Genomic DNA, 23,029 nt, shown 5'->3' on the forward strand with positions numbered 1-23,029 from the left:
CTGAGATTGTGACTGGCGCTATAGAAATGCAAGTTCTTCCCTTCTTTCTTCCTGCAGGTTCAGGTTTTAACTTGCTCCTTTCCTGAGCCTCACACTGCTGACGAGGGGACAGTTCCCCTCTTGTCCACATGGCCCCTCCCCCACCCCATCCCGAGTTACAATCGAGCTTTTAGTTTATTGGGTATTTGATATGCTCCCATTTTAGTCAATAATTATTTATTGCCTGACGACACACAATGTCCTGAGGTGTGAGCTTGGGTTTTCCTCTGAAATGCCACCTGTTTTTTGCCAGTTTTTGGGAGGGTAAACAGAGTAAAATGTGGTGATAATGATGGCCACCTCATAAACCATTGGTCTAAACGTACAACATCCAGGATTGATTTCACCCCACACTTGTCTGTAAACATGGCCTAAAGCCCACCCGAGGCCTGGTCAGTGTTTGTGTTCAGTCGCCCCTCCAATGAGATCCTGAGCAATGGCAAGTTGATCAATTAACTTCCCATTTTCATTTTTACTCTTACTTTTGCTCCATTCTTTCAAGTGAGGCTTCAGCTGCTTCCGGATCTTTCTTCTGAAACGTTTGGTAGAAAGATAAGGATTTGAAGAAGCCGATGATCCACGAGATCGATACTTGTTGCTCGAAGGGAATATGATCAACTCTGAAAAAAAATACATTTTGAATGGAAAAACAGAAAATACTGGAAAGACTCAGCACGTCTGGCATCATCTGCGGAGAGAGAAAGAGACTTAATATTTCAGGCTGATGACTTTTCTCAGAACTGGAAGAAGTTGGAGTTTTTATTACAGTTATTACCTTCTCATGAATATTATTACTTCCTCTTCATGTCTTATCAACCTGAGGTGTTGCCTTTAATGTCCTGTGAATCTGCCTCCCAAATCCCTCTGTTCTTTCAAAGCACTGACCCTACTTCCATTCAGAATATCATCACTGCTGTTCATTTCTTTTATCAAAATACATCATCTCACACTTACTGACACTGAATTCCACCTGCCATTTTCTAGCTCATTCCCCCATCCTATCAATATCCTTTCTGTAGCTTCCTTCAGTGTGCTAAAGATTTAACTAACCCTCCTATTTTGACACGGCTGCTTTTAGGCCTGGATCCAAACCAACTATTTTCTTTACATCCTTATTTCCGACATCAGCGACCATCAATTTCTCACAAAAAATGATCTGGATCTAGTGGTAATAAAGGGAATGGAGGAGGGGGCGGGAGGGGCAAAGCTACGAGAGTGAACTGTCCATTTGGCCACGCCCACTCGCAGACTGGTCACTACCCGTTAATATTTGAGGCTGATCCCCTCAGTAACTTTTGACCTTTGTTGCTTAAATGCACATTGGTTCAATCCGGTTCAGTATGTTCGTTCACTGTGCTGGTTTAATACTTCGGGTTACTCCAATGGTTCAGTATGGTGGTCTAATCTGCCCTCTGCTGTCACAGATTTGAAAGTATCCTGTTGAGCTCTTGCTGTGTTGTGATGAAGTCAAGCCCTGATTTGAATAAACTGATTGGAGAAAGTGATTTTACTGCTTTTTAAATCATATACAACAAATAAATTTGAGGTCATCATGAAAATGTAGTTTAAATTAATCTTATAATTTATTCCAAATGCTGAATTTCGCAAGCACAAATGGAGATTTTTATACTTGTTATGAATGCTGGACTTGGTATTATGATATTGTTTTAAAAACTGTGATTTTTAATGTAGTGTCAAGAGGGAGTCAGAAGAAACATGTGACTTCACATCAACTCTGCTCAAGGACAAGACCGGGACAACAAGAAACCCAGATCAAAGACTCTTTTGAAAAGCAGAAGGGAAGGTTGTAACACCTGAAGAACAATGCATTTCACCCTCCCAGATTGTAAACAAGGAGTCAGTGACTCTGAAAATATAAATGCGAATTGCAATTACTATCACCTGGAAACAAAGGAAAATCTGGGTGGCTCTGCTGTAACCAGACTGGTGGGCTCTGCATATTGAAAAGAGAAATGATTATTGACTTTTGTTTCAGGATAAATTCTGTCATTATTAAGAAGTTTGCAGGCTGTAAGGGAAGACTAGAAGACAAAGACCAGACCAGTGGTAACAGTCTCAAGAGAGAGAGAGAGAGAGAGGGAACACCTGCTCTCTGAACACTGATACAGTGAAAGTCTGTGAAGACTTGAAGCCAATTTGAAAGTCTAGGTTTGTGGAAAAGAAAAGACCAACAGGATCACCAGAAATCACCTAATTCCTGGATGTCCAGGTTGAAAGTGCTCAGAAGAAGTGAATGGAGAGGATATTGACTCTGAGAACCAACTGAGAGTCCCAACCCAATGGAGTTTGGGACTTTTTAGCTGCAAAGATAGCGCTTCAATAAGGACACTATGTAACGTATAAATATGGTGTGGGGTTTTCAAGTGTTTTTTTTAATAAGTTACGGAAAAATACCTTTCTCTATAATTTGGTGTATTACCTACTTATTAAGTACTGGTTGTTAATGGTGATTTTTAGCTTACTTGTTATAATAATAGTATTCAAACATGAAATCTTGTGTAACTTTTTTAATTAGTCTGGGAGTTCATATCTCGTGTTTTAAAGTTAACGGTCTCACTGAGGTTGTAACTATACTGTTGTAAAGATGTGATTATTAGTGGAATTTCCATTTTGTTTCCTTTTTTTTTTACATCTCTCTCTCTTACTTGTGGCCTCACGTAAATGTACAGCGTTATCTGAATAACTCAGTAGCCAAATCTATGGACTTTGGGGACTAAAATGTACCATCAGAGAATCAGTACTGACCTGGGATCGAACCCTTTTACCCAGTAAACCATCAGAGAATCAGTACTGACCTGGGATCGAACCCTTTACCCAGTAAACCATCAGAGAATCAGTACTGACCTAGGATCAAACACTTTTACCTAGTAAACCATCAGAGAATCAGTACTGACCTGGGATCGAACCCTTTTACCCAGTAAACCATCAGAGAATCAGTACTGACCTGGGATCGAACCCTTTACCCAGTAAACCATCAGAGAATCAGTACTGACCTGGGATCGAACCCTTTACCCAGTAAACCATCAGAAAATCAGTACTGACCTGGAATCGAACCCTTTACCCAGTAAACCATCAGAAAATCAGTACTGACCTGGGATCAAACTCTTTACCCAGTAAACCATCAGAAAATCAGTACTGACCTGGAATCGAACCCTTTACCCAGTAAACCATCAGAAAATCAGTACTGACCTGGGATCGAACTCTTTACCCAGTAAACCATCAGAAAATCAGTACTGACCTGGAATTGAACCCTTTACCCATTAAACCATCAGAAAATCAGTACTGACCTGGGATCGAACCCTTTCCCTAGTAAACCATCAGAAAATCAGTACTGACCTGGGATCAAACCCTTTACCAGTAAACCATCAGTACTGGCCAGGGATCGAACCCTTTACCCAGTGAACCATGAGAGAATCAGTACTCATCTGGGATCAAACCCTTTACCCAGTAAACCATCAGAGAATCAGTACTGACCTGGGATCGAACACTTTACCCAGTAAACCATCAGAGAATCAGTACTGACCTCGGATCGAACCCTTTACCCAGTAAACCATCAGAGAATCAGTACTGACCTGGGATCGAACCCTTTACCCAGTAAACCATCAGAAAATCAGTACTGACCTGGAATCAAACCCTTTACCTAGTAAACCATCAGAGAATCAGTACTGACCTGGGATCGAACCCTTTACCCAGTAAACCATCAGAAAATCAGTACTGACCTGGAATCGAACCCTTTACCCAGTAAACCATCAGAAAATCAGTACTGACCTGGAATCGAACCCTTTACCCATTAAACCATCAGAAAATCAGTACTGACCTGGGATCGAACCCTTTACCTAGTAAACCATCAGAAAATCAGTACTTTTGTGTTTGGTGGGGTTGTTGATCCAGTGAAGGTTTACTCTGTGGGCTGACAGTGGGTTAATTAAATATTGGAACATTAACATATTGAATATCCATGGTGTAACATGGCAGCTGAAGTCAGGGGGAACATCCTCTATCTAAGAACAGAGCTTGTCTCTTCTAATCTCTGCCATCCTATATAACTCAAGTTCCCACTGTATCTACTCATGTGTGCATTCTGGCTGCTGCTCTTGACCACATCTATTATTTCTACCTCTCCTTCTTTCCTCCTGTTTTCTCTTGGGACCTTGTCTCCTGACTCCTCCCCTTCCTGACCTCCCAGTAAAACCTCTTCTCATTTCTCCTCCCTTGGGTACTTTGTCCACCCTAATCCCTACTCCAACCCAGCACAGTTTCTCTGCCGTCCTCCTCTCCTGCTACACTTCCGAGCTTGAATTCCCCTTGGATAACCCACATCTTCCCTCTGTTCCTCTCCTGGCGTTCCCTGAAGGGTCCATTGAGGCACTCACTGCTGTCGTACATGCTATGTGCTTGTGATGTTACCTGTGCCTGGATTTGACTTTCTGTCTTCCAGGATTTTGATCAAGACTCGATCTTTATCTTAAAATTGTTGTGATGGAGCAGCAACAACTGCCCCATCCTCCTCTCTTAACCTTCCCCCAGCAGGGGGTTAATCTTATCGACCTTCTTCCCATCCTGTCTGCCCCATTCACACTATCTTATTGGACTCTGCCAGCAGATCAAACACAACCCCGCTCTGCATGTCCCTCCAGAATATCCTTGCTCATCGAAGATGATTGCACCGACCTCCTGGCTTTGACCGAAATTTGGATCATGGGTGCTGAAATCCTCCCACTGAAGCCTCCCCGTCTGGCTATACCTTCCATCACCTGCTCCACCTAGACTGCTGCAGTGGCAATGTGGCCTTTATCATCAAATCTCACCTTGGTCTGTCTGACTTCCAGCTCCTCTGGCGCCTTCTCCTCCATTGAGCAGCTCACCTGCTCCCAACCCTCTGATGCTCCTATAAAATCTTCATTGCCTACTGTCCCTTCCCAGCAAGCCTGACCCTAAAGATCTCTGAGATATCCTCACTCCTTTCCACCCTCAGCCTTGGCACTGAGTGACTCCACATTCTTGGCTATTTCAACCTCCATCTTCCTTTTGCCATTGGTGTGACACTCCTGTGATGTCAGCCATGACCTAGTTCTTTAAGTGCAATTTGCTCAAAAAGAAACATGTGAAAATGATGGAAGTTCTGATGATAGATCACAGACCTGAAACATTAACTTTGTTTCTCTCTCCACAGATGCTGCCGAACCTTCAGTGTATTTCTAGCACTTTCTATTTTTATTATATGAAAATGATGGACAGGAAAAAACCCTCTGATCAATCCAGCCTGTTCTATATCATTCTGATTCCCTTGTGTATCACAATACAGATACTGCCCACCCATCGAGATTCATGTGATCTACTGGGAGTGGCAAGAAAAAAAGCTAAAAATCTAGGCCAATCAGAGCGGAAAATGTCCAGAACATTCCTCTCCAATCTCTTCAGTCAGCAGTCCAGGAGATCACAATGATCTTGATTTATTCTGTAGGATACCAGCCTACTGTATGAGGTGATCTCCAGAAACAGATCCAGCTCGAGATTATGTCCCATCCTTGGTCCACCCACAGGAGAATGCCATATCAGGAGAGGGGATAGAACCTGCCACAGTAGCAAGTGCTAAATTAGCAATGATACTTCCGATGTATGCATCATGAGGGATAACAATCAGATATCTGCATGTGCTCAGTGTGAAAGTTTAGCCAAACCAAAGAACGTTGCAGGTTAATAATACAAACAGATTACGAATCAAAGATTAAGAGGTTGTTTGAGGTGTTTAATATAAAGACAAATTATTTCCGCGGGTGGGCGAGTCCAGAACATGGGGACATAAACTATGAATTAGAGCCAGGTCATTCAGGGGTGATATCCGCAAGCGCCAATTCAGTTTTTTGTGACTTAGTTCAAAGATTGTTTGCTGTATTATCCAGTCTCACCTCTCTTTGTCAGAGAACGTGATGGCATCAAATATTTCTTTGTATTCATTTCGAGCAATCTGAGTCTTTTCACTCTCATAGGGAGCAAGGATCTTGAACATCTGCAAACAAGAGAACGAGAGGAAACTAATCATATCATTCAATAAGCATTGTCAAACTAATAACTATTATGGCCACTAGCTATAAGGAATTGCATCCCAGGCTGTGACCCCCCCCACTCCCCCACCTCAGGCAGAAATGTGACTGTGGGACACACTCAGATCTGAACAAACAACGGGGGAGTGGTTGGGGGGTGGGGGGGGGGGGGTAACTTCCAACCTCAGCGGGGCAGAAAACTAGGATTGGATAGGCCACCGTTTATACACCCCACACTCTATCTCTTGACTGCACCGCCGCCCGTCCCCCCAGTCGCCCTTCATACATCCCACCACATTTCCTTTGATCTTTGGTTGCCCTTCATGACTCAGCCAATCCTGAGCCATTGCATCCTGACTCAGCCAATCCTGACTCAGCCAATCCTGAGCCATTGCATCCTGACTCAACCAATCCTGACCCAGCCAATCCTGACACAGCTAATCCTAAACCACTGAATCCTGACCCAGCCAATCCTGAGCCAGTGCATCCTGGCCCAGCCAATCCTGGTCCATTGCATCCTGGCCCAGCCAATCCTGACCTGTGCACAGACAAGCAAGGCCAATGACTTCCAATCAATACAACCCCTGGCAGGCAGGGCAACTCTCTCCTCACTGTGTAATTAGCAACAAGCACAACTCAATGTGCTTGACAGAGATGCAATCTTAAAGAATAGACATCTAGGCACAGCAAGAAATATTTAGATAGGTGACGAAGACTTGCTTCTTAGTGAGTTCTTAAAGGAGGAGAGGGAGGTGGAGAGACAGAGGGGTTTAAGGAGGAAATTCCAGAGTGAGGGGCCCAGATGGGTTAAGGCAAGGGTCAGGCGAAGGGGTTGGAATATAGGAGGCCAGAGTTACATTGTACCATGGGTTTATACAATAGAAAGGTATATGTAAACTCATAAATACAAACAGAACTTTATATCAAAAGATAATTTATTGCACTGGCAATGCGATAGAGATAAAACCTTCTTCAGGACAACCAGCACAGAGAGATCCCTTTTAACAAAGGAAGCTCACCCAAAACATTAACATGTCTCCTGACATGGGCATTTTCTGTTTTATTTCCAATTTCCAGCTATTCCAATTCTTTTTATTTGTACAGAGATCCCTTGTGTTCAGTAAATTTCCAACAATGAAGAGTTTAGCAGGTGAGATGAGAACTTGTATCCATCCCTTTGTCTACAGATACCATCAAAGATTGGTCTCCAAGGTTGGGATAAATGGATAGAACACAAATATAACACTGGGGAATTCTAACCATAGAGATATTAGTTTGCATACTGTAAGAATTATTTTTCATCGATATATCCATAAATAGAAGACTTGGTGACAGTGACAGCATGGATAGAAAATTGGCGAAGGTACAGAAAGCAGAGAGTAATGGTGAATGAAATAAAACCAGAAAGTTCTTGAAATACACAGCAGGTCTGGCAGCATCTGTCGAGAGAGAAACAGAGCTAACGGTTCAGTAATTGCTGATTACTACTCCCTTTGGCTTTTATTCAATGATATCTTTGTCTTTTAATCTCTCTTGCTCTACGCCCTATCACACACCTTCCCTTTTGTTCTTCTTCCCCCACTCCCCCCTTTCACTTGCTCAAAGCCTATTACATTTCTAACTTTGCCAGTTCTGATGAAAGGTCACAGACCTGAAACGTTAACTCTGTTTCTCTCTCCACAGATGCTGCCTGACCTGCTGTGTATCTCCAGCACTTTGTTTTTATTTCAGATTTCTAGCATCCGCAGTATTTTGCTTTTAGCATAGTAGTGGTGAACGGTTGTGTTTCAGACTGGAGGGAAGTATCCACTGTCGTATCCCAGGGATATTAGGATCAGTGCTCTTTTTAATCTATAATAATGACCTGGTCTTGATTATACAGGGCATCATTTCAAAGTTTTCAGATAACACAAAACTCGGAAATGTAGCGAGGAGGATAGTAACAGACATCAGGACGGCATAGACAGACTGGTAACATGGGCAGATACATGGCAGATGAAATTTCGCACAGAGTCATAGAGTCATTTATGGCACAGAAGGAGGCCATTCGGCCCATCAAGCCCATGCCGGCTCTCCACGGAGCTATACAGTCAGTTTCACTCCCCAGCTTGATCCCCGTGGTCCTGCAAGTCTATTTCTCGCAGGTGGCCATCCAACCTTCTCTCGAAGTCATTGATCGTCTCCACTTCCACCATCCTTGTGGGCAGCGAGTTCCAGGTCATTACCACCCACTGTGTAAAAAAGTGCTTCTTCATATTCCCCCTGCATCTCTTGCCCAAAACGTTCAATCTGTGTCCCTTGTCCATGTACCATTTGTTAATGGGAACAGTTTTTCATCTAAGCCTGCCAAAATCTTTGTTCTAAGAATCACAAACCCAGCTTTTCCAACCTAACCTTGTAACTAAAATCCTCCATCCCTGGAACCATTCTGGTAAATCTCCTCTGAACCCCCTCAAGGACCCTCGCATCCTTCCTGAAGTGTGGTGGCCAGAACTGAACACAATACGCCAGTTGGGGCGAGAAAACTCGCTGTTTTCTGTCCTTAAGCTAATTTTTTATCCAATTGGACACTGACCCTCCTATTCCATGAGCCTCAATTTTGTTAACCAGCCTTTTATGTGGTACCTTATCAAATGCTTTCTTAAAATCTATATAAACAACATCCAAAGCATTTCCTTCATCAACGTTCTCTGTTACTTCATCAAAAAATTCAATTAGATTAGTCAAGCATGATCTGCCTTTTACAAATCCGTGCTGGCTATCCTTAAATAACTCAAACCTCTCCAAGTATGTGTTAAAATTTCCCCTGATTATTGCTTCTAAACTCTTACCCACCACTGATGTTAAACTAACTGGCCTGTAGTTGCTAGGACTGTCCTTACACCCTTTCTTGAATAAGGGTGTCACATTTGCCACTCTCCAGTCCTCTGGCACCTATCCCCGTAACCAGGGAATATTTAAAGATTATGGCAAGTCCTTTCGCTATCTCCATCTCCACTTCCTTTAGCAACCTGGGATGCAAGCTCTCCAGATCAGGTGACCTATCATGCTAAGCATAGTCAATCTTTTTAGTACCTCCCCCTCTCAATTTTTATCCTATCCACTGCTTCTACCTTCTCCGCTTCTTCTGCTATTTTGTCAGATTCAGCTTCCTTAATGAACACTGATACAGAGTACTGATTAAGTATATTAGCCTTGCCCTGTGCCTCTATGCATATATTACCCCCTTTGTCCCTAATAAGCCCCACTCCACCTCTTATTGCTCACTTATTATTTACATGCCGTAGAAGATTTTTGGGTTCCATTTTATGTTGACTGCCACTCTATTCTCATATTCTCTCTTTGCCACTCTTATTTTTGTCTTCACCTCCACTCTCAACTTTTTGTATATGGCCTGGTTCTCCCTCATTGAGTTCACCTGACAAACATCATGCACCCTCTTTTTTTTGTTTCATCATACTCTCTATCTTTCTCGACTCCAAGGAGCCATGTTCTTGGTTCCCCTATCTTTCGCCCTTGTTGGAATGTTCCTAGCCTGTACCTGAAACATCTCTTACTTAAACCATTGTTCTGATACCGCTTCTCCTGTCAGTCTTTGGTTCCATTCTACCCTGGCTAGATCTCTTCTCATCGCGTTGAAATTAACTCTTCCAATCTAGACATTCTACCTTATTTCGTTCCTTGTTTTTCTGCATTACTAGTCCAAACTTTAATATACGATGATCAACCTTACCAAGTGCTCCATACAGACACTTGGCCCACCTCATTTCCCAGCACCAGATCCAGCAATGCCTCTTTTCTAGTTGGGCTGAGAACACACTGATCAAGGGATTTCTCATGAACACATTTCAGAAGTTCCTCTCCCTCCTTACCCTTTGCTCTAATATTATCCCAATTGATATTTGGGTAATTCGAGTCCCCCAATATCACCACTCTATAGTTCTTGCACATCTCCTGATTTCTGTGCAGATTTGCTGCTCTATCTCTCTCTCAGTATTTAGAGGCCTGTAAAATACACCGAATAATGTGATCAGACCCTTTTTACTCCTCAACTCTAAGCAAATGGATTGTGTCCTTGCCCCTTCAAGGACATCTTCCCTTTCCAGCACTGCAATGTCTTCCCTAAATACACACCTGTGATGTGAGACATTTTGATGTATCCATAAATGGGTACACCCATTATGGGAAGTATGAGGAGGGGCAACATAAAATAAATGGTGCAACCTTAAAGGCAGTGCAGGAACAGAGAAAGCTGGGTGTATATACACAAATGTTTGAAGGGGGCAGGACAAGTTGAGAAGGCTGTTAAAAAGTATCTTGGATAATTAGCCGTTTGAACAGAAGAACAGAGTACAAAAGCAAGGAAGTTATGCTAAACTTGTATAAACACTGGTTAGGCCACAGCTGAAGCATTGTGTTTAATTCTGAGCACCACACTTTAGGAAGCATGTCAAGACCTCAGAGAGAACGATAAAGAGATTTAATAGAATGGCACTGGGGATGAGAGACTTCAGTTATGTGGAGAGACTGGAGAAGCTGGGGTTGTTATCCTTAGAGCAGAGACGGTTAAGAGGAGATTTGACAGAGACGTTCAAATCATTGTTCGAGTAGAGTTTGCTAGAGTAAATAAGGAGAAACTGTTTCCAGTGGCAGGAGGATCAGTCACCAGAGGGACACAGATTTAAGGTGATTGGCAAAAGAACCAGGGACAAGACAGGAAATATATTCTTACACAGCAAGTTGTTGTGATCTGGAATGCACTGCCTGAAAGCATGGTGGAAGCAGATTTCATAGTAAATTTCATAAGAGAACAGGATAAATACTTGAAGGGGAAAGAGCAGGGGGTAAGATTAATTGGATAGCTCTACCAAGGAGCCGGCACAGGTGTGATGGGTCAAATGGCCTCCTTCTGAGCTGTATGATTCTGCGATTTTACATCTACCATGTGTCTTTCATATTTCTGTCATCACACTTCAAAGTGTCAAAGTATAAAATACAAGAAAGAATGGCAATCATTTCATTCTCATTTCCCTAACCTTGATAACTTGGCATCAAGTTGAAGTGAGAGCTGGGGTCTGTACTCACAACACCACATATGAACATTTCCCACCTGCAGCTATGCTCAAAGGGTCAGGCAACAAGTGTGACAGATCATCCCAGAGGAAATGAAACAATAATTAGGGAGTATTAATTGGGACTGCTTTCTTGACCTCATTTTTTTTGCTACTTACACCTAGTGCAGATATGTTGGCTTGGAACAGTCTCACTACAAACCCCCACATACTGCAGTGCAAACACACAATCTGCTCTGCCGTATCTTAGCCTAGGTAAGTTTATTTTTCTACATGCTAAGGGTGGAATCTTATGGGCTGTGCAGGAGCAGATTTGGTGGCATGCGGGGGTGATTTTATTATGCGGGAGGTGTTATTTCAGATTCCCGACGGCGGGATATTTTAGAGATATTAAGTCGGCGGCGTGTTTGCAGGGTTCCAGGTTTCCCCCAGCATGGTGGTGGATTGCAACTTTGCATTCATTTAATTAACATGAACACTCATTACCATACCCATAGTTACAATTCAGTCCTACCTTCCAGATTAAGTGAATGGTGAGTGCTACTCCCATGCCACCTAGTTCACAATTGTTTCACTGTGGCATCAGATCTGTGCAGTTGAGTCTCAAGTCTGTGTTGTTTTCTCTTTAACTCATCCTCTAAACTAATGCCAGCATTGGAATGGATGTTTCCCTCCAGGCTCAGCACCAGTGAGGGTGTATCTTCTCAGGGGATGGTGGCAAAGGCATGGGGTAGGGATGGGGGAAGGGGTTACATGGAGGAGCAGGGTGGTGTAGTCGGGTACATGGAGGAGCAGGGCAGGGTGGAGTGGCGTGTCAAGAGTGTTGATAGGTTGCTGTTGGTGCTGAAGCTGAATTTTGTTGGCTGCGGGAATGGTGGCTGGATTAGATCAGTACTGTGTGAAGATATTTGGCAATGGCCAAAAGGGAGGGATGAGTGTTGTTGACATCAGGGAGTTGTGGGGCAAATTGAGGGTACTGGCTGGCAGAGGGAATGGTCACAGTCAAAGGGGGCAAATGGATTCTGTAGGGGGGAAGGTCAAGACGAATGGGTGGGTATTCAGAGGGGAACTGGACTCGGCAACAATGGTCAGTTCGATGTGAGGAGGGTCAAGGATAAGAGTCGGCATGTTGATGGTAACGGGAGTAGGAATGGGGGGGAGGGATGGCATGAATACATTGATGATTACTCTGTGCACAGTAATGGGGGGAGACTCAACGGTAATAGAGGGAAGGGTAACGGTAACATTGGGTGGGTCAGGGAGGATGGGTTCAAGCTGGAAGGTTGCAGGAGGAGGTTGGAAGGTGGGGAGACTGGCCCTGAGTTCCAAGCGCACCATGTTCTCCAATGATAATGGAAACCGCATGGACACTCAAGGAGAGTGGGAGGAGGCAAACGACAGTGGGTGTGTCTTCTACCTGGCTGCAATTTGAAGGCAGATACAAGAGAGTTGTTCATTGCCTCAATGTATCAACAGAGGGCTGAATCGCCATGCTCTGCTTATTTATTGTCCAGAAAAGCCACAGCAACATGGGTCTCACACATCCACTTTGTCTAGTACCACGGGAAGAACAAAGGGAGAGACTAAGGAGGGCCCTTTTCCCTCAAATCATGATGCCTGAGCACCAGCAGCAGTCAGAACAGGAAGGTGAGGATACTCCTAATGATAACATCCAGGAACGTCCTTATCGAAGATAACGAAGACGTTATCACATCCTCAGGACAAGGTCAGATTACCCACAAATGTCAAAGAGACAATGCCAGAGTCGCCTAAGTACGCGCCATTGAGGGTGTCAGGAATAAATGTTGTCTGCTGTGCTTTGCACAAACTTGCAAGTACAAGCGGCAACATTCTGCAGGCGGAGGAACAGCAGTCCTCAGATAAGGATGACTATGAAGAGGGTAAGGAGGAGGAGGACAATGCCAACGATGCTGTCATTGATATGAAGAGGAGACATGCAATGAGCATCAGGGAGAAGCCAACAAATAAGCCACATCATGAAGGAACGTTGGGAAGAGAAACATTAAAATTCCCCACATAAATTCCCTTTTGCCTGAGGTCTTATTCATTGCTTTGATCTTAACGAAGCTTTGCTGAGCTTTCATGTGATTGGCATTGGAAATCATCTATGGGCTATGATGGATAGGACTACACACCACTGCAAGCAGTGTTAACTTATTATCATAGAAAACAAAAGTAAGGCATGACAGTAGTGGAAAAAGTGACTAATCATCAATAGAAAAACAGCCATCATTGAAATTGAGAAGGCTCAAAATTCAAAGAGAAATGGAAAATGGACATTTTCTGAGATACTTTGCAAACATCAATGTGTTCCTGACATAAGCCTCCAAAGATGTATTGAAAAATATTTACTATTATCACAATATGTACATCACCAGTGCCACCTTCGTGCTCAAAACTCTTTCAATTTTCTTTCTCTCCTACTACGTCTAGGTGTCTAAGAGCTACCCCGACATTAGCAGCTGAGGTGGAGGCAGTCTGCTCAGTGCGCTGCCCTGTTGTTATGGATGACCACGGCGGGCGTCCTCTGGAGGAACCGGGCCTTGATGGCTCCATCCTACTGGGAGTCTGCAGCAATGGTGCTTGAGTATCCCCCTATGTGCTCCCCTGCTGGAGATAAGGGGGTCAATGCTGGGCGGGTGTGGGGAAAATGAGATGCAGCTTACCCCGGGGATGCCCTAAAAGGAAGGCCCTGTCTGTGTGCACGATGGCACCTGCCTGTCTCCCTGAGGGGAAGGAGCACCTGGAGGGAGATCTAGTTCCTAATCCTCCTTTCACTTAGACTCTGCTGCATGGAGACCATGGCAACAGCGATGGAGTGCAGGTCAGATCGCAAATGGCTCGAGTGGTCAACTAGACTCACCACAGAGCTTGCCAAGCTCTTTACTGAGGAAGCCCATATGCCTGGGACATGGCAGATGTCATGGCTTGCATGGACGCCTCCATAGCACATGCAAAGCCACACATGACCTCAGGCATCTCTGATATATTTTCCACAGGGTTTTGCTGCACATCCAGCAGACTTCTCATAGCAACAAAGAGAGGATCATCATGAATGTGGGGCTGAGCAGGGGCCTGGTCCCCAGCAGTCCTCAAATTGTCAGGGGACCCGGCTGGCACATGCTCCCTCAGCTGCTGGGATGTGGCTGTGTCGTGCACACCAGCTTGTGAGCCAGATTCTAATCTTAAACCCCCTGCGGACTGTGTGGATATATCTGCGCTGACGGTGGTGGAAGAAGAGGCAGGTGCTGGTGTATTCTCTGGGGCATTGGCTACTTCTTCCTCCCCAGAGAAGAATTTTTGGGCCATGCGACATTCTGCGACTCGAGTGCGGGAACCTGCGGTGGAGAGACAAACAGAGGCTCTTTCAGCACCTGATGCACATGAGCTCACACAATTTCCTTTACTGTCCACATATGGCTGCAAGAGTGGAGATGACACTTCAGCCTTATGCCTTGTGGATCCTGCCTCGCCATGTCCAATTACCCTGCCTCCCTCCTCTCTTGCAATCTCTGATGCCTCCTCCTCAGCCGTAATCAGCAGCCTGATGTCAGGGACCCCTCCTCCCATTTTAGCACACTCATGTTGGTTGTTGATGTGTTTATCCTGCAGGAGACAGTGCAGATTTAATGACATGGCAAATGATGCATCAGAACCGTTGCATCTATGCATCAACATCACTCATTCTGCAATGACTTTCGCACGACACATCCAATCACATAAACAATGCCAATCTTCATCTTGGCGCACAATCATTTAGTGAATGGCACCAAGGCTGCTCACTGCATTCCTTGCATATCCTCTATCTTGAAGACACGGAGCCAGGGAGGAAAACAATGGAGCTGCTTCGCCCTTGCCGATCTGAGCAAGTCATTGATGCACTTGCGACACTGAACCCAGGTTCTGCGTGTCACCCCAAGTTTGAGACTTCCTCTGCCACCTCCATCCAAGCCACCATGGTCAGGTGGGAGGGTCTTCAGATTTCATCGGCAGAGAAGAGGACCTCCCGCCATACCCCAATGACCTGGAGGAGATCCGGCAGGGTGGCATCACTGAACCCTGGGGCAGGACGCCGCCTGCTGGCTGACATCTGACTCACTTTTGCTGCAGGGAAAATAAATGATGTGAAGTTGGTGGTGACTTTCACAAAATAAGGGAGGCAAAAATGTTTTGAATTAAGTAAAAGCTTCAATTTAGGTTAATCTTAAGATATTTATATGAAAGGAAGGCTGCTGATCCTTGAGGCTGCAAGCACAGAATGTTTTATATCTGGTTCGATCATGGTGTTTGGGACTGTGACAGCAGGTTCCACCAATGAAAGGCCACCCCTGCCACATGACTCCACATGTCTCCTGTGCCTGTTGCGCATATTTCATTTACATCTAAAATCGTGTGTGAAACAGGAAATACAGCGGAAGCGGAATTTACGCCAACTTCTGGTCCTGCCGTTGGGAACGATGCAGCATTCATAAAAACCCTGCCTAATTTGCACTAAGCACTATAACACTGGACAAAAATTTTAAATGCTTACTGCTTCAAGATTACATGAACCAGTGCAAATCGTGGAGGCAAAAAGCAGCAACTCCTTCCCACTCTGCACCGAATTCCCACTCTCACCAAATTCCCAACTTTTACACTCTGTCGACTCTGCACTCTATTTGCAACCACTCTGTGTATCAGTACATACTGCTTACTTTCATAAATCGTTTTGAGTTACACTTAAGATACAAGTTCTGATTCAGCTTCCTACTCACAGCAATCACTTGCAGCTGAGTAACAGTTAACAGCCACAGACGGGCAGTTTCTGTTAACTAACTTATAGTTTCTTCTACAGTTTTTAAAGTTCGAAGTTAACTTCAAAATTTTAAACTACATTTCATTTTCAGATAGACTCACCCACTGCTTACCTGAGAATTCCCACTCTCACCAAATTCCCAACTTTTACACTCTGCTGCACTCTGTTTACAACCACTCTGTTAGTTAATTGCACGAAGCTGAAGGAATGATGCTCTAGCCTAGGGCATCAGTGGCTCACAGATACATTGAGCTCTGTGCCAGCCATGTTCAGCCACCAGGAATGGGCAATTCAAGAACACATGAATATTCCCCTTTAGGTGGAGGAATTAATGTCCTTCAAATGTAGAAGCAGAATTCTAAATGGCTATTTCTCCGATCCCAACAGGGAACCCACTCTTTCAGGAAGCGTGTGTCAGAGGATTGTGGCTACAATGTCATAGCTATGTCCGACTTGTGTTCCCACTGAATATAGCTCCCCTACTGGGTACTGTGGAATCACCAAACTATTTACAGTGAGCAAGTTTACAACATCACTACATCTATACCTAATCTGCCCTTACAAAAGTAACATCAGTTTTGTACAACTCAGAAGGGAAACTTTTGTACAATTGGTTTGGACTGAAGGAAGTGAAAGGGGAGTGATCTAAACCACGGCATCATCCAGTCCCTAAAACTTTACAACAACACGTTACACATAGACAGATCTTTTTCTGTTTCAGTTGAAGTGACTGAAGATACCAGCTAGCCCCAATTACCTACTTACCTCTTGGACAATCTGGGTCAGGTTCTCAGAGCAGTCGTTGTAGTGTAATTCAAAGGGCACTTGGTAGCAATAGAGAGCTATACATCCTTTGGGTTTTAGAATCCTGTCAACCTCCTTCATAAACTTCTCCATATCAAACCAATGTGCCGCTGCTCCCACTGTCACCAGGTCAACAGAACCATCCTCGAACTCCAGCTCCTCCGCAAGGCCCACTCTGTTGAATGAATCAACACATACAGGAATATAACAGCTTCAGTATCTCTGCAGTTTTAAATGGATGCCCCAATGACATCTAGTATCCCAGAGAGGAAGAAATGTTCATTGATAAAAATAAGTTGAGTTTCTGACTTGGATAACACTTAGAAACAAAGCAGGTCAAGAGATCAAGGTCAAGGTTCAGCTCTAGGTTGGGGTACCCAGGTGGGACAGATGCAGCTCACACAAACCCATGAGCCAGCCTGCTCATCCCAACCAGTTCCTTGCTGTATGATTGCGTTAAGAGTGATGTCCCTTTAAGAACAGTATGCTAATGAGCTAAGTACCAGGATGTAATCATGTGACTCGAAGCCACAGTTACTCTGCACGGCAACACCCTGGACTAAGGTTCTGTACATAGTTTGCTCTGTGTTGTATCTACTAGTTTAGCTGTTAATAAAGGGTGGCACAGTGGTTAGCACCACAGCCTCACAGCTCCAGCGATTCTGGGTACTGCCTGTGCAGAGTTTGCAAGTTCTCCCTGTGACCGTGTGGGTTTTCACCGGGTGTTCCAGTTTCCTCCCACAGCCAAAGACTTGTAGGTTGATAGGTAAATTGGCCATTGTAAATTGCCCCTAGTTAGGTAGGGGAATTGAGGGAAGGTGGGGATGTGGTAGTAATAGGGGATTAATGTAGGGTTAGTATAAATGGATGGTCAGCACAGACTCAGTGGGCCAAAGGGCCTGTTTCAGTGCTGTATCTCGAAATAAATAAACCTTTTATGTATCAATTAATTTACCTGTAAGAGACATTATCAGGTCCATCCAGTTTCTTGGCCTCTTCAATCTGAGCTCCACTCACATCAATTCCAACCACTTTTTCAAAGTAAGAAGCCAGTCCCCGGGAGCTCTGACCTGAGCCACATCCCACATCCACTGCCAGGCTGAAGGGCTTCCCCTTCTGGAAAGTCAATCACATTTTTGTCAAATACACATCTCTTCACCCTCTGTCCCCCCAGAAATAACAGCACTCAGTAATTCTATGTCCACTTACATAGCTGCATAGTATATAACTGCATATTCAACAACAACTTGTATTTATATGGCACCTTTAATATAGTAAAATGTCCCAATGTGCTTCACAGGAGTGTTATCAACAAAATTTGACACCTAGCCACATAAGGAAATGTTGAGAGGTGACAAAAAGCTTGGTCAAAGAGAAAGGTTTTAAGGAGCATCTTACGAGAGGAAAGCGAGGCAGAGGTTTAGGGAGGAAATTCCAGAGCTCAGAGCTCAGGCAGCTGAAGGCATGCCCATTGATGGTACAGCGATCCAAATCGGGGATACGCAAGAGACCAGAATGAGAGGAGTGTAGAGATCTTGGAGGGTTGTAGGGCTGGAGGAGATCATCAAAATGGGGAGAGGTGAGGGCACAGATAGATTTGAAAAACAAGGATGAGAATTTTAACATCAAGGCATTGCCAGACCAAAGCCAATATAGGTCAGCAAGCACTGGGGTGATGGATTCATTCAAATTGATTCTTGAGTACATGGTCCCAGCAGGAGAAGTTGCTGATGAAAGGGCATCCACCTTGTTCCTCACTTCACTGATTCTGACAGATCTCTTGAGTATTTCCAGCATTTTCTGTTCTTACTCCATTTTTTTTTCATGACTTTCTTCCTTTTACTATATTTTCACTTTACTATATTTCTTGCTGGTTTACTCTCATATTCTATCTTCTCCTTCTTTATTGCTTTCTTGGTCAACCTTTGCTCATTTTTAAAATGCTCGTAACCCTCAGGCTTACTACTCTTAGCAACATTGTAAACCTTTTCTTTTAATCTAATACTATACTTAATTCTCTAGTTAGCCTGGTTGTACCATTTTTCCAGTAGAGTTTTTATTCCTCAAGGGAATGTATATTCATTGAGAATTGTGAATTATTTCTTTAAATACTTGTCATTGTTTATCCACCATCATATCTTTTAGTCTAATTTTTCAATATATCTCAGCTAACTCACCCCTCTTACCTCTATAATGGTTTTGTTCAAATTTAAGACCCTAGGTTCAGACTTAACCACATCACTGAAACGTAATATGAATTCTATAATATTATGATCACTCCTCCCCAGATGATCCTTTACTATAAGATTGCTAATTAACCCCATCTCATTATGCAACACTAGATCTAATAGACCTTTTACCAGTTGGTTTCTCGATATATTGTTCTAGAAAACTGTCTTGAATGCATTCCATGAACTCGCCCTCTACGCTACCTTTGCCAATTTGGTTTTCCCAGTTTACATATAGATTAAAGTCCCCCAGGATTATTGCATTACCTTTGTTACATACTCCTCTAATTTGATGACTTGTACTCTGTCCAACACTATGATTACTGTGAGGGGACCTATAAACTACTCCCACCCCTGTTTTCTGCTCTTTATCATTTTTTGGCTCCACCCATACTGATTCTACAAATCCTGGTTTTCAGAGCTAAGATCCTTTCTCATTACTGCCTTTATCGCAGCCTTTATTGCCAAGGCCACCACACCTCCTTTTCTAAAAGTCCAGTACCCTGGAATATTTAGTTCCCAACCATGGTCATATTGTAACCACAGGCAGGATTTTGGGTTTTGGGTCAGGATCTCGACATTGGGGCCAAATGGGGGCCCTGACCCTGCAGTGTGTCGGGAGAAGCCACCCGGCAGTGATTGCTCCTGAACTGGTCAATTAGTAGCTAGAGGGGGATTCACCATCCAATTGAGGGTGGCAGGTGGGCTCTCAAAACTGGAGGGCCAATAGGAGGCCCTCCAGCACAGAAGGAGCTGCAGCCTGCCATTGCAGGTAAAGGGGAGAGAGGGCACCTCCATTCTTGAGGGGTGTCCCCCCTTTTGAAGGTTTTGAATTTAAAAATGGCCACAGCTGCTGGGCTGCCATTTCGAAGGAAGAACCCCTCCACAGGGCAGCTGTAGGCGGGGAGGACTCAAAACCAGCCTGGAGCACTGGGCCCCCTGCCACCCAGGGGGAAAACCTCCAGGCAGCTGGCCTGTTCCTAAAGCCACAGGGGGACTTCAGGCTGACTGGAAAATTTCAATTGGCCTCTGATAATTGGCTATAATTGGCCATAAATACCTTAACTCGCTACCTGCCACTTGCGGATAGGAAGCCCTTCTGCTCCCATGCCAAGGCCCCATGGGTTGACCTTTCTAAAGCAGGCTTGTTGCCTCTTTCCGTCCAGCTGGTCAGTGGGATGTAACTGAAGCCCAGGAGTTAAAATAACAATGGTCTCAAACTGATGACATGGGCGGGTTTGATGTTCGACCCTTGTGAAATCTGCTCACAGTTAAATTCCTCCCATCACCCACACACCAGTGTCCTAAACTCAAGATGTCAAAATGTTGACGTAGAATCTTAACATTGGCAATTCTTTACAAGAAAGCCATTCACAGTGTACTTGCTCCTGGAAGGGAATTCAGAATTTCTCAACTCAGTTTAAAGACAATCTTGATTAGTTTTTCAGGTCTTGGTGCAGTGCTTTGTGCATCATTTACAGAGAGTGAGCCATAAAACCAGGTCTCTCATGGGCAACAAAGCATCAATTACAGGCCAAAGGGCAGCCAATGGAATAAGGTGAACTTCAGAAAAATAAAGCGTTAAAAGTTTTCCGTCACATATCAGCTTTTTGCTACATAAATGAATGGAAATTCAGCTTACTCAGATAACAGAGGAATTTATTGACGATTGGAATAGCGATGGCAAATAAATTGAGCGATGTTTCCATCGCTTCACAGACCCTCCCATCTCGAGGTTGTTGACCGTAGCTCTAATGGTCACAGGCTGACCGTATTTTTCTCAAGGACCGGCTACATTTATTTCTCTACATTCTCACCTTTCTCTGGAGGTAGTTGAGGAGTAGGTTGCGGATTTGGGCGGGTGAGGAGAGCCTGTATTTCTGGTACAAGGCAGCGTGATCGCACTCCTCAAACAACCGTGTCGCCATCCTGGTGCAGCCTCTGGCCAACAGCTCTCGCCAACATAGCTCACTGAGTCTGTTAATAAGTAGTGATTATAATCAATCTGTCTCCCTCTCTCCAGCCAGTAAGTTCTTACATATCACTGTCAGCTACACACACATTTGAAATATGTGACTGAACAATGTGAGGTAACCATATCATTAATGGCAAACTAAACACAAAGCCAGAGTAAACTTTGTCTCTGCAAATGAATTATTGTCAGTTTTTCCTGAGTTTAATGAAAGGCTGTTTCAGCTGACAGAAGCCTTGAAGCCATTAGTGCCTGAGGACTGGACTATGCCCCATGTGATAAGGACTGGGCAAGGAACATTGTACGGAAAGATTTGCATTACTTTTCAATAACTTGTATCTATATTTTGCCTTTAACAAAATATAAAAAAGTCCCAAGGCGCTTCACAGATGCGTGATAAAGCAAAATTTGACACCAAGTCCGATAATCATAGAATGGTTACAGCACAGAATGAGGCCATACGGCCCGTCATGTCTGTGCCAGCTCCCTGCAAGAGCAATTCACCTCGTCTCGCTACCCCACCCTTTCCCTTAGCCCTGCAAATATTTTCTTTTCAGCTAATTATCGAATTTCCTTTTGAAAGCCTCAGTTGAATCTGCCTCCACCACACTCTCAGTGCATTCAGATCCTAACCACTTGCTGTGTAAAAAAGTTCTTCCTCATGTCGCTGCTGCTTCTTTCGCCATTCACCTTAAATCAGCACTCTCTGGTTCTGGATCCTTCCGCCCACAGGAACAGTTTCTCTCTCTCTACGCTGTCCAGACCTCTCATGATTTTGAACCCTTCTATCAAATCTCCTCTTCTTCAAAGAACGCAGCCCCAGCATCTCCAACCTATCCATGTAACTGAAGTTCCTCATCCCTGGAACCATTCTCGTGAATCTTTTCTGCACCCTCTCTAATGCCTTAACATCCTTCCTAAAGTGTCATGCCCAGAAATGGACACAATACTCCAGTTGAGGCTGAACCAGTATTTTATACAGGTTTATCATAACTTCCTTGTTCTTGTACTCTAATGCCCCTATTTATAAAGCCCAGGATCCCATATGCTTTATTAACTGCTTTCTCAACCTGCCCTGCAACCTTCAATGATTTGTACACATTTACCCCAGGTCCCTCTGTTCTTATAGTCCCTTTAGAATTGTATTGCCTCTCCTCGTTCTTCCTACCAAAATGTATCACTTCACGGTTTTCTACATTAAATTTCATCTGCCACTTGTCCGCTCATCCCACCAGCCTGTTTACGTCCTCTTGAAGTTTCTCAATATCCTCCTCACAGTTCACAATACTTCCAAGTTTTGTGTCATCTGCAAATATTGAAATTGTGCCCTGTACATGTCTTCATTAATATATATCAGGAAAAGCAGAGGTCCTAACACCAAGTAGGAATTGGGTTTCTGGAGCAGTACGTTGAAGAACCAACTAGGGATCGGGCTATTTTAGATTTAGTATTATGTAATGAGAAAGGGTTAATTAATAACCTTGCCGTAAAGGAGCCTTTGGGAAATAGTGACCATAATATGATGGAATTTTACATTAAGTTTGAACGTGATATAGTTCATTCTGAAACTAGAGTCTTAAATCTGAACAAAGGAAACTATGAAGGTATGAGGGGTAAGTTAGCTATAATGGATTGGGAAAATACACGAAAAGATTTGACAGTAGACAGGCAATGGTTAGTATTTAAAGAAGTATTATATGGTCTGCAACAGACATGTATTTCTCTAAAACACAAAAACCCAACAGGGAAGATGAATCAACCATGGCTTACAAAAGAAGTTAAAGATTTCATTAAATCAAAGGAAGTGGCTTATAAGGTTGTCAGAAAAGTGGTAAGCCCGAGGCTTGGGAGCAATTTAGAATCCAGCAAAGGAGGATGAAGAAACTGATAAAGAAACGGAAAAGAGAATATGAATGCAAGCTAGCGAGAAACATAAAGGCAGACTATAAAAGCTTCTTTAGATATGTGAAAAGGAAGAGATTAGCAAGAACAAATGTGGGTCCATTACAAGTGGAGACAGGAGAATTAATAAT

The 23,029-nt window shown here is 43.8% G+C and overlaps 1 protein-coding gene across 2 annotated transcripts in view; it reads right to left on the reverse strand.

Moving 5' to 3' along the window:
* The window catches only part of LOC137372260 (putative methyltransferase DDB_G0268948), a 30,577-nt gene extending 9,580 nt beyond the window's left edge, over window positions 1–20,997 (reverse strand). Inside the window, exons 1-5 of one of the 2 annotated variants that reach the window (XM_068035970.1) lie at window positions 20,842–20,996; window positions 17,752–17,912; window positions 16,758–16,971; window positions 5,970–6,070; window positions 522–659 (exon numbers count right to left, since the gene is read on the reverse strand). In XM_068035970.1, coding sequence (XP_067892071.1) covers window positions 522–659; window positions 5,970–6,070; window positions 16,758–16,971; window positions 17,752–17,912; window positions 20,842–20,952 — 725 coding nt within the window. In that variant the 5' untranslated portion in view covers window positions 20,953–20,996. Of the gene's footprint in view, window positions 1–521; window positions 660–5,969; window positions 6,071–16,757; window positions 16,972–17,751; window positions 17,913–20,841 lie in introns of both variants that reach the window. The other variant, XM_068035971.1, reaches the window with a different exon arrangement.
* Between the last annotated feature and the right edge of the window lie 2,032 nt (window positions 20,998–23,029).

This window comes from Heterodontus francisci, chromosome 7 (genome assembly GCF_036365525.1).
Source record: "Heterodontus francisci isolate sHetFra1 chromosome 7, sHetFra1.hap1, whole genome shotgun sequence".
NCBI classification, from domain to species: Eukaryota; Metazoa; Chordata; class Chondrichthyes; order Heterodontiformes; family Heterodontidae; genus Heterodontus; species Heterodontus francisci.